The sequence below is a fragment of the Equus przewalskii genome, chromosome 8 (assembly GCF_037783145.1).
Source record: "Equus przewalskii isolate Varuska chromosome 8, EquPr2, whole genome shotgun sequence".
In the NCBI taxonomy this organism is placed as follows: domain Eukaryota; kingdom Metazoa; phylum Chordata; class Mammalia; order Perissodactyla; family Equidae; genus Equus; species Equus przewalskii.
Genome location: NC_091838.1, coordinates 83,527,916 through 83,543,616, shown reverse-complemented (window position 1 = coordinate 83,543,616; position 15,701 = coordinate 83,527,916). Strand labels below are relative to the sequence as shown.

General features: G+C 61.9%; 1 protein-coding gene across 9 annotated transcripts; it reads right to left on the bottom strand.

Moving 5' to 3' along the window:
* Positions 1-5,638: 5,638 nt before the first annotated feature.
* On the bottom strand, positions 5,639-13,776 carry GLI4 (GLI family zinc finger 4). Of its 9 annotated transcripts, none has more exons than XM_008542883.2 (5): positions 13,106-13,776; positions 12,487-12,580; positions 11,377-11,528; positions 7,644-7,760; positions 5,639-6,720 (listed from the first exon to the last, which is right to left on the bottom strand). In XM_008542883.2, exons 3-5 carry the CDS (start codon positions 11,498-11,500, stop codon positions 5,789-5,791), a joined length of 1,173 nt encoding a protein of 390 aa, XP_008541105.2. In that variant the 5' UTR covers positions 11,501-11,528; positions 12,487-12,580; positions 13,106-13,776; the 3' UTR covers positions 5,639-5,788. The 9 variants fall into 9 exon arrangements, with proteins under 9 accessions (XP_008541105.2, XP_008541103.2, XP_070488270.1 ...); XM_008542881.2 differs by having other exon boundaries at positions 12,493-12,580; positions 13,106-13,484; XM_070632169.1 differs by having other exon boundaries at positions 8,275-11,528; positions 12,493-12,580; positions 13,106-13,374.
* Positions 13,777-15,701: the final 1,925 nt, after the last annotated feature.

The window sequence follows — 15,701 nt, the reverse complement described above, 5'->3', positions numbered from 1 at the left end:
CCAAAGACTTCGCCACGTCCAGGTCACTCATTGGCATCTCTCTGGTCTGACTTCTCTGATGCTGAACCGAGCCCCAACAGCGCTGAAGCCCTTCCCACATTCGTAAAATTCATGAGGTCTTCCTCCCCTATAGCCCTGTAACGTTTTGTTACATCTGATGGCCATCTAAGGGTCTGTGTGCCTTAGTTACATGTATAGGGTTTCTCTCTATGGAGACGTCTCTGATGCTTGGTAACGTCAGAGCTCTGGCCCACGTCCTCCACGGCCACGACATCCACCGTGTCTCTCGGGCGCACCACCGCTTTCAGTTCTGACTGGAGGACTGCCTGCATCTGTGGTCTCGTGTGAATTCCCTGAGGCTTAGGAACACCTGCATGACTTCTGAATCGCTGGCGACAAGTGGGAGAAGATTTCCTACAAAATCTCATCCGAGGCCACCTGAGCACAGAGTAAATTGTGGCCTTCAAAGTTTATCTTATGAACAACGCTCAAATGCACGAGGCCTCTGTGCCCTCCGGCGCCAGGTATTAGATTTTGTTTCTCAGCTCCACCCGCCCGCACAGCCGGGCTCCGACCCTGGACCCAGTTCTGCAGACCCCATTTCGGCGTTGCGGGGGCCGCCGTGCCAGACTCCGCCGCTAGAGGCGCGAGAGGGAGCGGGCGGGGCTGGGGGAGGGAGGGACGCGCTCCTTCCGGTTTGCTTCCGGGTTGCCCTCGCTGCTTCCGGGCGCGCGCAGTGCCGGGGCGGTGGGGCGCCGCCCTCCAGCCGGCGGGGGAGCTTCTCTGCGCAGCTGCTGAACTGCTTCCCGTGTTTCCGGCGTCTTAGACCACCTTCATCGCGCCCAACTCGGAGACCCCGGCCAGAGACACCCCTCCGCAGGGTCTGGGTCCAGCCCGGCCCCTCCTCCAGCCCAGAGACCCCCAGAGACACACCTCTGGAGGGGTCTCCGCGAAGAACCGGTTGCCTGGCTTTCCTTAGTGCAGTTGGAAAAGTTGGGCCTGATCTGATTTAGTCACAAATCTTGGGTTTAAGAGATAAAGCTGGGGGATCCGACCACTGGTACCGTTGAGTGGCCCCAGAGACTCAAGTCGTGCTGCAGATGCGGAGGGCTGCCACCGTGCTGCACCCTGAGGACAAGGTCAGAGGAGACTGCTGTGGGGAACGCAGCCTCCTAGGTGGAGACACACCCACACAGAGCAGGTGCTCAAGAAAGCTTTACTGAATGAATGAGCCGAGAATGAATAAATCATGAACTATCACAGATGAGGCTGTGATGATTTTCCGGATGGTAGGCCAGCCGGTTACAAACTCAACTTAACTTATGACTGGCAAGGATCTCATCTAGTGCTCACAGAAACCCCTGGATGTAAAATCATTATCCCCAATTTACCAGTGGAACTCAGAGAGGATATGTACCTTGCCCAAGATGGCACAGAAGTGAGTGGCAGAGCTGGCCTACAAAGAGAGTGAACATCCTTGGAGGTGGATGCTGGGAGATGCCTGCCCACCTGCTTAGGGGCCTGCGACACACAGCTCATGAAGTCTACAGACCACGTGTTGGCTTCCACCTCTATCGTTAATCTAGAGTCTCTCAAAGACTGAAACCTCGGGGAAACTGAGGTAGCCCAATATGGAGTGTTGCATAGCAACTGAAAAAGACAAGTGCATGGTGACAGTCGTATTGAAAACCTGTGCAAAGGACACCCATGGTTCTGTCTGCCCATCCCAGCACCCTGCACCCAGTTGTGGGCATGACCAAAAGAGTCGGGCTGAGGGACTGGCCCCGTGGCCTAGTGGTTAAGTTTGGGGTGTTCTGCTTTGGCAGCTTGGTTCAGTTCCTGGGCACAGACCTACAGCACTCGTTGGTAGCCATGCTGTGGCAGCAACCCACATATGAAACAGAGGAAGACTGGCACAGATGTTAGTTCAGGGTGAATCTTCCTTAGAAAAAAAACAAAAAGATTCGGGCTGAGCAGCAATCTCTGAGCTCATCTCCCTGGTCACAGCCTCTGGCCCAGGGGTGGGTTGCAAGTGGCACAAGCCCCCAGTGGGACCGAGTAGAGCCCTTCCCTGGGGGTGTTTCCAAGGTGCTGGGGCCAGGAAGAACCCCTGCCCCTAGAGTGGCTAAAACAGAAGGAGGTGGGTCTGGGGCTGCTTTGAGCTCTGCCCTGTGTCCTGGTGAGAGAGCAGCTCTGTAGCAGGAGGAATTAGCCCAGCCCCACAGCATAAGTACGATTCTTCTCCTTGCTTGTGAGGATTGATTGGATGTGTCAACTCTACTGGCCCACAGGGGCCCAGATATTTGGTTAAATGTTATTCTGGGTGTGTCTGTGAAGGTGTTTCTGAATGAGATTAATATTTGAATCAGTACACTGAGTAAAGCAGGTTGCTCTCCCCAGTGTGGGTGGGCCCCATCCAATCAGCTGACTGAATAGAACAAAAAGGCCAAGCGGGATCTCCTGCGAAATGCTGAGCTGGGACATCGGTTTCTTTCTGCCTTCAGATGTGAGCTGAAACACTGGCTGTTCTTGGGTCTCAAGCCTGCTGGCTTTCAGACTGGAAGTGCACCCTTGGCTCTCCTGGGTCTCCAGCAGGCCAATGCAGATGCGGGGACCTCTCAGCCTCCATGATAGCAGGAGTCCATTCTTAGGTGTTAGTAGGATAGATAGATAGATCTCTAATCTCCTATTGGTTCTGTTTCTCTGGAGAACCCTGACCAGTATGTCTTTGTGTGTGTGTGTGTGTGTGTGTGTGTGTGTGTGTGAGGAAGCTTGTCGCTGAGCTAACACCCGTGCCCATCTTCCTGTGTTTTGTATGTGGGTCGCTGCCGCAGTGTGGCTTGGCTGGTGCCAGGTCTGCACCCAGGATCTGAACAGGTGAACCCCAGGCCACCACAGCGGGGTGCTCAAACCTAACCCCTGTGCCACCAGGCCGTCCTCCAATACCTCTTTTTTCTAATTGGAAACAAATTCGGAGAGATTAATAACTCATACAACCTTACAGTTAAGTGCAGAGTTGGGCTTTAAATTCCAAAGCCGATTTTCTTAACCATTACACCACGCTGCTTAAATTCATGTAAAAATAAAAACCCCTGTATCCAACTGAAAGGTCTCCACACTTAGGCTCGTTTTCGTCGGTTATTTACTGATGCACAGGCACATGCAGCTCGCTCCACGCCCTGCACAGAGCCCAAGATGATGATCAAGTCTGCCCCCAATCCTTGTCCGGGCCCTAGAAAGCTCCTCAGAGGACCACCCTTCTTCCTTTCAGAGCCCCTCTAGGGCCTCCATTTCCTCTTGGGGCCAAAAGCAGACACTGCCCCGACACAAGTGGTCACTTCCTGGCTCTGAAGCACACGGACCCCTTTCCTGGGGCCTTCTGCCTCTCACTGTGGTCCCTCACATTCACTGTGGCCAGCCCTGGCCCCTGGTGGCTGTCTGCTGAGACCCTCCGCGTATAGGGTCCCTGACCTGTCCCTGGTTGTCGACAGAGCCTTTCCAGGAGCCCGTCTTACGGGGACTTGCTGTGTGCCTGGCGGTGTGCAAGAGTGTAGCGCCGTCCTGCCGAGAGCCGCGCCGGCGCCCGCAGTCTGCCGTCCCCGCGTTCGGAGGAGGAAACAGGCGCCGTGAGGGGAGTAAGTGCGGGGGCTGCCATCAGGACAGAAGGACCCTGAACCCGGGCTCCCGGAGACCGCCGGCTCCTTGGGACGATTCCTGGTCACTTCGGGGACGAGCAAGAGGCCGAAGCCAAGGATCGGGGCCGGGCGGGAAGAATGACAGCGGCGGCGGCGGGGTGGGTGATAACGTGGGGTCGGAGGGAGGCGGGACGGAGGCTCCTGAGCAGGCCAGGGCGCGCAGAGCGCAACTGGAGCAAGACGAGGGCGCGCGAGCGAGGCGGCGCAGGAGCTCGGGAGAGGCGCGCGGCCGCCCGCGGTCCCGGGAGCGACCAGGGACCGAGATGGAGGAGGTGCACTTCAACGACGCTGATAAACGCGGGCGGGCACCCCTGAGGAGTCCGGGTCCTGCCCAGCGCTCCGTTCCCGGGAAGCGCTGAGGGGTCAGATGGGACGCTCGAGAACCAGCCCCGGGCCCCGAACTTGGGGAAGAGACACTGGTGGAAACGCGGATGCCAGTCAGCCCATCTCAGCGGGCCCTGCTGGACAAGGGAAGACACAGCGACCTTGCTGAGTTTACAGGCAGGCCGAGGAGGCGCAGCCATGGGCGGCCTCTTCCACGCCCCCTCCTCTGGGGTCCTTCGGGGTGCGCAGGCCGGCGGCTCGGCGGAGGGGCACCAGACCCCGACCCGCCGGGGCTACAGTCGGCCCCGCCCACTTCTCCCAGGCCCCTCCCCGGCTGCAGTCGGCCCCTCCCTGCTCCAGGCAGGCCCCGCCCCTTAGTCCCGGTCGGGTCCTCGCTCGCTGGCCGCAGGTGCGCCTGGCCCTGGCGCTCGTGGGCCACTTCCCGGACAGTCTAGGGCAGCGTGGAGGACCGCCGGACTCTGCTTTCAGTGGCCGCTTGCTAGGTCCGGTCGCGGAGCGGGCATCTGGGTCCAGCCTCTGCACTAAGGCTGCAGGACGACACTCTGGAAGCACAGGCTGACCCCGCCGCTCCGCGAAGGGCCCAAGCTTCGTTACCCGCGCGGTATCACGGGGAGAAAGGAGCAGGCAGAAGGTGGAGTTCCCTAGTCTTTCAGGCCGAGAGGACTGAATTCCGGGGCGCAACAGAGCAACTCGAGGAGGAGCCTTGACTCCTGAAGCTGACGGCTAGAGACAGCCTCACCTTCAGCCCTCTCCCCTGGAGTGGCTTTCCCCCAGAATGGGGGCACAGGGCCGGGAGTCCACAGGGCTTGGTGGCCATGGGGCCCTGGGAGTGTGGCCTGGGGAGGCGAGGCAGCCCGACCACCGGCCCTCTGGACCCGGTCTCAGCCGCAAGCGGAGGAACTGGGGCGGCGATGCTCGGAGTTGCAGCCTGGGGAGGGGCCAGGCAGGGAGCACGCGAATGCCTGTTGACACCCAGCCAAGCTCTTGCCTGGACCATAGGGCCTGGCAGTCCCAGGGCTACAGGACAGCCCCGGTAGATCTGAAGATCGCTAAAGCCGTGACCCAGCTGCGGCTGTAGTGGCCCACACGTCAAGAGGTGAACACCCAGCTCCCACCTTCCCAGGGCTGGAGGCAGCTATGAGGGCCAGTGGGCATAGGGGCAGTGGCAATGGTCAGGGGCCCCTTCCCACAGGCAGCCTACACTAAGTGCAGAGACAGGGTGAGCAGGCACACCGGATGGATCTGGGGGCTTGCCACACGGAGATCCTGCTGCAGGCACTCTCCCAGGTAGGTGAGGGAGCCCATTACCAGTGATCCCATGCCCAGGGCGAGAGGGGGCAGCCTGGGCCAGCCCTGTCCTCCCGTGTGCCTCTCTGCATCTGGAAATACCCATCTTGGGGCACCTGACCACGTCCTGGCTATGGCTCCAGGCAAGTCAGGACGCCCCTAGGCCTCAGGCCCCAGGGAGCTCGGACTGACCACGCATGAGGCCAGGAGACTAAATAGGGTGCTGGGTTAGGCTAGTCGCTTTTCTCCTGACACAGGCCCTTAGGGATGGGAAGCAGCCCATGGCCTTGCCCAGGCAGGAGTGGCTCCCATTTCCATCAATTAAAAAGAATTTATTCAGGACCCTTGGCATGCGGTGCCAGCAGGAAGGGTGAGAAGGCAGGAGCCCTCCCTCTAGAACCCCCTCGATCCAAGGCCACATCCATGCCCCCTCCCGGCTCAACCACAGCCTCCTGGGCCTGCTACTCCCGGTAGTGGACCCTCTGGTGCTGGATGAGCTGGGAGCTCTGGCCAAAGGCCTTGCCGCAGGCACCGCAGGCAAAGGGCTTCTCGCCCGTGTGGGTCCGCAGATGCCGGAAGAAGTGGGAGCGGCCGCGGAAGGCCTTGCCGCAGTCGGGGCACTCATAGGGCTTCTCGCCTGTGTGGATGCGCTGGTGCTCGATGAGCACGGAGCTCCAGATGAAGGCCTTGCCGCACTGGCTGCAGGCGTAGGGCTTCTCGCCGGTGTGCAGCCGCTGGTGTCGCACCAGATTGGAGCTCTGGCTGAAGGCCTGGCCGCACTCGCCGCACTTGTAGGGCTTCTCGCCATTGTGGATGCGCAGATGCTGTGTGAAGTGCGAGCTGTGGCTGAAGGCGCGCCCGCACTGGCCGCACTCGTAGGGCTTCTCGCCGGTGTGGATGCGGTGGTGCTGGATGAAGCCCGACCAGCCGCGGAAGCGCTTGCCACACTCGTGGCAGGCGTAGGGCTTCTCGCCCGTGTGGATGCGCTGGTGCTTCAGCAGCAGCGAGTTGTACTTGAAGCTCTTGCCGCAGGCCTCACACCTGTGAGGCTTCCCACCCCGTGGGCCGCCCTGTCGGGCCCCAAGGGCCGAGCCCCGGCCAAAGCTGCCCCCCAGCTCGGCGGCCCGCTCGGGGCCCCCCTCGGTCTCAGAGGCTCCCTGTGACATGAGCGTCATGCGCCAGGTGCCCCTCTCCCGGGAGCAGGCCATGGCCCCTGGCGGCTGACCTGCTGGGCGCTCCAAGCTGGACTCCTGCCCAAAGCTGTCCCCACATGTGGGTCTACGGGGAAGGTTCCTCAGCAGGGTCCTCAGTGCCCCCCGGTCCCGGTCCACCTCATCTTCAGGATCATGTGAGTTGGGAGATGGCAGAGCCTGCTCAGGCTCCGACTCAGAATCTGAAATGAGAAATGGGAGAAGCAGATAGCACCCACCCACCCACCAGTCCGTCCCTCCATGAGGTCTCTATTCTGCCATTCCAGGTGACAAAACCAGCAGGGAGTGCCACGTGGCTGGGGACCAGGGTCAGAGCAGACCTGGGCGGACAAGGCCTGACACTCAGATTCAGAGCGAAGCAGCCAAGCCCCCCTGCTCCAGAGGGTGCTGCCTAGACCCCAGGGTGCGGGCTGCTGGAGGCTGCTGCTGCACCCCTCTCCAAGGACCCACGCCCCTCCAGAGCTCCTCCAGGGACTGGCCGAGGCCTAGGTGGCAGAGCCTCTCGGTGCAGCTCCCCTGCCCACCCGGGGACCTCCTGTCACTGCTGCAGGAAAGGTCTACTTCCCAGGACCTGACCTCAGACCTTTCCAGATCCCAGGAGAGGGGCGAAGGGCGCAGTGCCGACCACACATGAGGTGGAGACCCCAAGGGGGCATCCCCAGGGCTTCTCCTGAGGGAGAGAGGCAAGGGTCGGGGGAGCAACGGGGGTTGAGGGCCTGGATTAGTGCAGCCCCTGTGAGGTGGTGCCAAGAAGGGGATGGGGACTAGAGCTCAACTCAAGGGACAAGTAGAGGCCGAGGGCAGCATACAGGGGACAACAGGGCCCAGGATGACTCCTTGGCTGCTGGCCTGGGGGGCAGTGGTGCCGAGTTGCAGCCCCAAAGGCAAGTGGCTGTGGGGTCTGGGCTGCACTCAGAGCCTCAGGAAGTGTCAGTGATGAAACTGGGACTGAATGGGGGAGGGGCTGTGGGGGACACAAGTGAGTTCACAGCCAGGGACAAGCAGCACTCAGGGTCCTGGTAGTGGTGGTGCCCAGAGCCAGGCATGCGGCAGCCACAGGCATATGCGCTCCTGGGCTGCCCCAGATGGCGTTCTGCTCACTCACCTGGCCAGCAGGCGTCTCTGCCGATCTGGACCTCCTCCACATCTTGGAAATCTAGGTCTGACAGCTCCTCCTCCTGTGGTGGCTGAGAGCGCACCTTGGGGCTGCAGCTGGGGGACCCTGGGGGGGACAGTAGAGTTGGGGCTCATCTCCCCCTCCTCTTGGATCCAGCCCAGGGCTCACCTGGCTGCCTGCAGGATGCTGCCCACTCCTTGGAGCTCCCAGTGCTGAGAGCCAGGAAGGGCTGGGGCATTCAAGAGATGGGTGTAGCCAGGTGACACCCCTTTCCTGAGTGAGGGGCCCCAAGGTGCAGCTTGGTGGCGCTGGAATGTGCTGGGGTCCTAACCAAAGCTACCTCTGGGACTTTCAAATGCTCTCCCAGTCCCTCCCCAGCATGGGGCAGGCCTAGGAGCATGGACCTCTCTCGGCTGCGACCCTCACGACCCCCCCATTGCTCAACCACCATCTCAGAAGACCCTGGGCCTGGCAGGTGGACAGGGTGACGCCTGCTACGGCCTGCCCGTGTAGTCCTGTCCTGAAGTCCCTTCCATGATGCTCAGTGCTGTGTCCCCCCATGCTGGGTGCTTCCTACCCAGGGACACATCAAGGCCTGGATGTGGAAGGCTGCCCTCACCAGCAACAGCGACAGGCATGTTCCACTTCAGCCAAAGCACCAGGCTCAGACTCAGGGGGATGCTGCACTGCTGGGGCTGGCCCTCTGGAGGGAGGGCAGTGGGTGCTCTCCTGGCTGGAAGCTTTCCTTGTTTGTCAAATGGCACAGAATTGCATGCTTGGGCCGGACATAGGGAGGAGCTAGCTGGGGCAGGGCATGGCCAGTGGGCACGAGCTCAGTCTCAGGCCCCATCTGGAGACTGCCCCCAGTGCTGGGGTGGCGCTGCCCTGGCCACGCGCTCCCACGCACCTCAGGCTGCAGGCCCCAGCACAGCCCTACTCCAGCACTTGTTCTGCTCACAGACTGCCCCTCCTGTTGCAGGATTTGTGACTAAACCTTCCAGAACTCTCTGGAAGCACTGGGTCTGGTGGGTGCAGCCTTGGGGTACCAGTCCCCAAGGAGCCCCTTGGGCAGTCCAGCGAAGCCTGGGCTCCAGAAGTGTGTCTGTGGGAGGGGCGGGGGGTGCTAGGAGAGGACCATGCTCTGCCCACTGCCCGCACCACACCCGCCTGACCTTCCTGCGCCGGAGGCTTGGGGGTGGCCTCGAGCTTGCTGCACAGCCCCAGCTTCATGCCCACCCTGCCCCCACCTCCCAGAGAACAAAGGGCTCACCCTCGAAGGACGCCCTGTGTTCCCAACCCTCTCGTAGCCCTGGCATCCACCACCGTGCCCAGCTGCAGAGGTTTAGAAACTGGTTCTCGAAATGACCACATGTGCGAGGTGGATTTGGGAGACTGCTGAAAGCCGGGCCTGGAGTGGGCAGCAGGGACCCCAGCTCCTCAGGGTGGAGCCCCAGAATGCTCTTTCTGGCCCATCACCTGACTCTGGCCTGGGAATCAGGGGGCTGGGGCTCCAGAAGTCCTGGCCTCACCAGCTGGAGGGCCCTTGGCAGGTCCCTGAAGCGCTGGGGTCTTTCCTGAGAAGCATCTGTGCATCCTGGAGCACCGAGGAACCAATCCACAGAGGAAATGAGCTCGAGAGACTGCGGGGGGTGGTCTCCACCCTCGGCAACAGCCGGACGCTGGGCCCAGCTCTCCATGTGGGCCTGTCTTCCCGAGGAGGGAATGAATGCAGCCCCTCTCCTGCCTCTGGCCACCTGTGGACCTCCCTGGGCTCCATCACACCTCGGCCACCTCTCCTCAACCACACCCCCCAGCCCTACCCTCCATGGCACCCCCTCCAGGGCCTGGCTGGTACCAGGCAAAAGGGCCTGCCCGGTGGCCTCACATCTCTCTTCTTTAGGGTCAACCCTGGTTGTTTTCCTTGCAGACAAGGTACCCCCACCTCTGTGTCTGGTATGGCACAGTGAGGGCTGAAGTTGCTGGCTGCAGCCTGCTCCCTCCCATGGGGAAAGCCCCAGGCACTTTAGGGCACTTGGATGTGGCTCAGGGGACCCAAGCCCAGCCTTCTGGGCTCTTGCTGCCCATGGCTGGCAGAGATCAGGTCAGGGGCAGTCCCTCCACATGGGCTCTGGGACCTGCATCCTGGGCAGCAGCCCTGTAATCCTGCTGGACTAGCTGGGTTGGCATATCCTCCAGGGCAGCCCCTCCCCGTCCCAAGCCCACCTCCCCAAGAGGAGGAGCCACAGCTTGCTGGGGCCCAATGTGGGGTGGAGGGCGTGGGCTTGAGTCAGACTGATGTGGTCTGAGTCCTGCTGGCTTCCCCTGGCTCATGTCTGGGCTGCCGTGTCCCCATCAGAAACATGGCGACAGGAGGCCCTACCTTGCTAGATTGCTGTGAGGGTGACATGAGAGAGTGGATGTGAAATGTGGACCTCAAAACTTGGGCTACACAGCAGTTGGAGAGCATGGGTGCACAAGGCTGGGAGCCCTGGGCAAGGCCTGGAAACTACCGTGGAGGGAGAGGCAGCGGGTCCAGCAAAAGCCTGCACAGCTTATGTGCTGAGTGCGCTCTAGGCTCCTTTCAGGCAGCACCCAGCTCCTTACCCACGTGTCCTAGCCTGACCCACCACAGGGACACACAGGGGGTCAGGAGGGTTCCTGGAACTGGGCACAGCACTGGGCATGGCTAGGAGTTCCCATCCAGGTCCTGGGTTGACCTGGGGTGAATCCCACATTGCCAAGCTGTGTGACCTCATGCTACCCCCTTGACCTCTCTGAGTCTCACTGTCCTCATTTGTCAATGCCCACCTGGGAGGGCTGTCCCTGGACGTCAAGATAATCCACAGAGAGCCCTCGGCAAAGAGTGTAGTATACAGCATAGCTGCTGCTCGATGAATCTCAGCTGTCAACACGTCATTCACCACAATGCCAAGACCCACCAAGAGCAAGAACCCTGGACACAGAGTGGGCCCAGCCCGGGCTCAGTGCCAACTCTTCAGAACAGTGGTGCAAGCTGCTGGGACTCGCCCCGAGTGGGACAGACCGCATCAGGGCCCTGGTCCTGGCTGTCACCAGCTCATTTGTGTCTCTAGCTGTGAGATGAGTGAGACCAGGCCTCCTGTGGAATGTGGGACATGGATGGAACCCCTGGGACTCCCCCAGCCAGTGTTGGTGTTGGTGGCACCAGGGCAGCCAGAGCCCAGGGGCACCACGTGTCACAGGGCTTGGACATCCTCCTGACTGGTCCACTACTTCCACACCTCGACACCCCAACTCTGCCAGGGGCGTGGGACAAGGCCAGGGACTCCAACCCTACAGGTCCCTGGGGGCCTCCACCCAATCCAGCCTGCCCAGAACTCCGGATGCTGCCTTCCTGGTTTGGAAACAAAGGCTGCAACGGAGATGAGATGACTTGCTCCTGTCATGCAGGGCCTGGCCTCAGAGGCTGCTTTTCTTTTCACCCCTGACTCCCCCCACCAAAGAAAGATAGTCCCACGGAACTGTCCCCGAGGGAGCCTTCGCTCACACGGCTCGGCCCTTAGCCTCAACCACTCCTGCCCAGGTCCCGACCCAAGCCTGAGGCTGCAGGCGCCCTAGCACCAGGGAGCTGCCTCGTTTTCTGCCCGCAGGGTCGGTGTCAGTGTTGGTGTCGGTGGCACCGGGGCAGATGGTGCGGGGAGATGGAGGGAGTGAGGCGGGAGCACAGCAGCAGCGTAAGTACCGTGTTGATGACCGTGGAGGTGAAGCCGTGCCTCGTGATGGTGGGCTCCAGGTGTCCCCGGTGACTCGAGACTGACAGGGGATGGGACATGAGGGGACTCCCGACCGTCCCCCGGGGCCGCCATCTTCCCCAAGGCCTGAAGGTGTGCACACCTAGGGAAAGGAAAACCATGGCAGGATGAAGGGGTCAGAGGGGGATGAGGGGGCGGGGGCAACGCCCGCTGTTGACCACAGGCCAGCTGGAGATTCCTTCACTGGGTGAGAGGCATGAGGATGCCAAGAAGTAACGTAGGGCCTGGGGGCGAGGTGAGTGGGGCCTGGGGGCGAGGTGATTCGGGTCTCTGGTTTGTTTATTCCACCATGTGGATAGCACCAGCACACCTGCAGGAACCGAACCGAAGCTCTTGTGCCAGCAATGGCCTGGAATGTCCTCCTGAGCCATGGACTCGCCCAGAGAAAAGCATGCTTGCTTGTTCGCCCAGGAAAACCTCCCACACCAGAGCTGGGGGCGGCTGGCCCTGGAGGAGGGCGGAAAGCTGGACCTTGCCTGCTGGAGCTTAAATGTTCTAGAGTAAATCTTGACGAGTTGTTTCCTGAGAGAAAAACCCTCTTCCTCAGACCCCATGCAGCCCTCAGACACCGCAGGCTGTAACCCACCACACCCCGGCCCACCCTTGGTGCTCTGAGCCTCCTTTGGGATCAAAGATACTTTTCTTTAATTTGGTTTGCAAGAACGACTTGGTCCAACGTGAGAATTTTTCTCTCCAGCTGTGATGAAATAGGCTTCCTTACTTGAAAAAGAGGACATGGGAAGAACGAAAGTTAATGCACATTCAGCGCTGGCTGCAGGGCACCTGCTTGAAGGAAGTGGGGAGGCAGCCCCAACAGGGCTCCTCACCAGTGCCTGGGCCTTCTGGGTGCCCCGGGGAGACCTCATCCGCTAGTCGGAATCCTCTAGTGCCCATCCCCGGGAAGGGTCACAGGCAGCCAGGTGAGTGGACACAGGGTGGGGCTGCAGTGGTGACATCTGAGTGTACGTCCTCAACCCCCAAGCCACATCTTTAGTCACTCGGCTAACTGTGGAGGAATTACTGGGAAAGGGCACGCTCACCCCTACCCTGGCTGGCTGAGCGGAGGCGACGGTCACTTGAGGACGCGAGCACAAACTCCGACCGCAGGTTCCACACCCACGCTGCTGCAACAGGCTGAAAGCGAGGGGACACAGATGCCACCGGCCCAGGAGCAAACCTTCCTCCGCCCCCTCTTTTCCCAGCTGGGAGCCTGAGCCCGCGGGAAAGGGCCGATCTCGGGGCGCTTGGCGGCAGGGAGCAAGCCTGGCCCGGCTGAGGTACGGCGCTCACTCCCCGGCCCGGGACCTCGGACCAGGGACCTCTCTGAGCCTCACTGTCCCATCTACAAAGTGGGCATAATCATGGCGCGCGTCCCTGTGGTTCCGGGCGCGTGGGGAGGCGCCCCGTAAACGGACAGCCGCGATCGCCAGGGGCCAGCACGCCCGCTGCGGCCGGCCCCGCGGAGGCCTCCTTTGCGCTCTGGGGCGACGGGCGCCCCCATGAGCCCCCAAGGCCGGGCCCGGGGCCAAGGTCAAGGCGGCCGGGGTGGGGCTAGGCCCGCAGGAACGACGCGCGGGAGCGGGGCGAGGCCGGGCCGGGCGCAGAAGCAGCCACCGACCCCGCAGCCACCACTGCAGTCCCCGGCCGGCGCCCACTCACCTTCGGAGCGGGAGGTGGCAGCCCGCGCGCCGGCCGGAAGTGCGCTCCGCCACGCCCACCCGCCCACACACACTTCCGGAACGCTCTGGGCACCCGGAGGCCCGCCGCCTCGGTGGCCACGCTGCTAGGGCAGCCGGTCAGACGCTCGGCGGCAGCGAGGGTGCTGGGGGCCCAGTGTGCGCGGCGCCGGGAGGACCGGCCGCCCCAGAGTGTCCGATGTGCAGGCAGGACCCAGGCCCCGCCCGGACCCGGCGGAGCTCTCAGCAGACGGCGCCCTCGGGCGGGCCCTGGAGAGAGGCGGGGCCTGAGGCCGGCGGGGCGGAACCTGAGGCTGACGGGGCGGGACAGGGGTGGGACAGGGGCGGGGCCTGAGGCCGACGGGGTGGGGCGAGGGGGGGTGGGGCCTGAGGTCTCCCGGGCCGGGGAGGGCGGGCCCTGAGGCTGACGGGGCGGAGCTTGAGGCCGGTTGGGCGGGGCCTGAGGCCTGTGGGGCGGGGCCTGAGGCCGGCGGGGCGGAACCTGAGGCTGATGGGGCGGGACAGGGGCGGGAAAGGGGCGGGGCCTGAGGCCGACGGGGTGGGGCTGGGCGGGGCGGAGCTGGGACGGGGCCTGAGGCCGACGGGGCGGGGCGAGGGGGGGTGGGGCCTGAGGTCTCCCGGGAGGGGGAGGGCGGGCCCTGAGGCTGACGGGGCGGAGCTTGAGGCCGGTTGGGCGGGGCCTGAGGCGTGTGGGGCGGGGCCTGAGGCCGGCGGGGCGGGGCAAGGTGGGGTGGGGCCTGAGGTCTCCCGGGCGGGGTGGGCGGGGCCTGAAGCTTTCGGGACTGGGCTGGGCGGGGCCTGAGGCCGACGGGGCGGGGCTGGGGCGGGGCCCCAGACCCGTGGGCGCTCGGGCTGCAGAGGCCTTGGAGACGTCCCTTGCGCGTGGCTGCTCCAGTGTGGACGGCTTAGGTTCTCTGTCAGTACAGTCGGGCGGACCCTCGCTGCTGAGTAAGAGCCAAATCTTACACACAAGGTGCCACAGCCAGGTGCTTTACCTCTGGAGTCCTGTCGGCAGTAGGTGTCAAATCGGTGGGCAAATTTTGCCCACATCCTTCTCAGTATGGTGTTTTTCGGGATGTTTCTTACGGACGGCCATCATTTGCTGGGGAACCTGCTGGAAAGAGATCTTCCTTTTCTCCCTTTTCTGGGGTGTCTCGATTACCCATCTAAACTGGCCATCTAAACGTCTTCCTAAAATCTGGGGCCTGAGGAGTGTCACAGATATTCCCAAAACCTTTGCATGGAATTCTTCTTCCTGAATTTCCTGATGTTATCCAGCATCTCTCAGCCCTGTTCTTACAACCCGAAAAAGAGAAAATTAAGTGCCTCTCCGTCTTGTTGGGAAAAACAAACAGCTGGGGGAGGATTTCACGCACCAGTCCAGTAGGGTTGCTTGCCCGTGGCTACCCCTGAGCCTGGGCAGGCAGGCACCTAGAAGACAGCAAGGGAGGAGCCACAGCCAGGGCCCCCAGCTGGAGGGGTGCTCAGGACAGAGGGAGGGGACCCCAAGCCTGAGGATCTAGACAGGGAAGGAGGGACGTCCGACCCCAGGGTGGGTGGTGAGGCAGGAGAGAGGCTGCACGAACAGGGACATGTGAACGACCAAGTGAGTGTGTGGGGAGGGCATCTTGGTGGGTGCTGAGACCAGGATGGGAGCTGCAGAAGAGGCTGAAACAAGCCTGGAGCTGGAAGAAGGGGCCTGCACCTGGAGCAGCTGGCTCCTGCCACAGACTGAAGGTGGAGAGTGGAGCTGTCCGCTCCACCAGCCTCGCTCACTGTGGGTCCCAGCCCTGTAGGCTCTGTAAGAATTCCCCCCTACCCTACCTGGCCTAGTGCCAGGCCCTGGGCCATGAGCTGGGGTACAGTGGGGAACAGGACAGGTCCCTGCCTCAATGGAGTGTGTGGGAGAGAGCAACCACACACAAGCACACCTGAACTACCAACATGACGGGAACTGTAAGGAGTCAACGGGGGCTTAAAGAAAGTGGACCTGGGGGTGGGGCATCTCTAAGGAGCAGACATCAGAGGAGAGGGAGGGAGGGAGAGAGAGAGAGAGGGTTAGGAGAGGAAGCCAAGATACTCTGAAAAAGGCTGGAGGTAAGAATATTCAAAGCAGAAGGAAGAGAATGTGCAAAGGTCCTGAGGCATGAAAGAGCATCACAGAGGATTTAGAGGAGGACCAGGCAAACTGGAACATGGAACAAGAGGGAGTGGAACAAGCTGGGCAAGCAGTCTTGAAGCCATGAGGAGGAGCCTGGATTTCATTCTAAGTGCACCAGGAGCCAACGAAGGTGCTGAGCAGGAGAGTGAGGAGATGGATGTACATTTTAAGATCAGTTTGGGGCTGTGAGGAGGCAGGAGACAAGGGGAGGGATAGGTTAGATGGAGGGGAGGCTGGGGGCCTATGTTGGGGACAGAACTGCCAGCACATGCTGCTGGCCGGATGTGGGTGGGCGGACGACTTGGGCCTTAGGCCAGGGTGTGGCCGGCGGCACCCCTTCTGAGATGGGAAGATGGCCAGGGGAGGGGAAGGGCTTGTGATGGAGGCACACACAGCC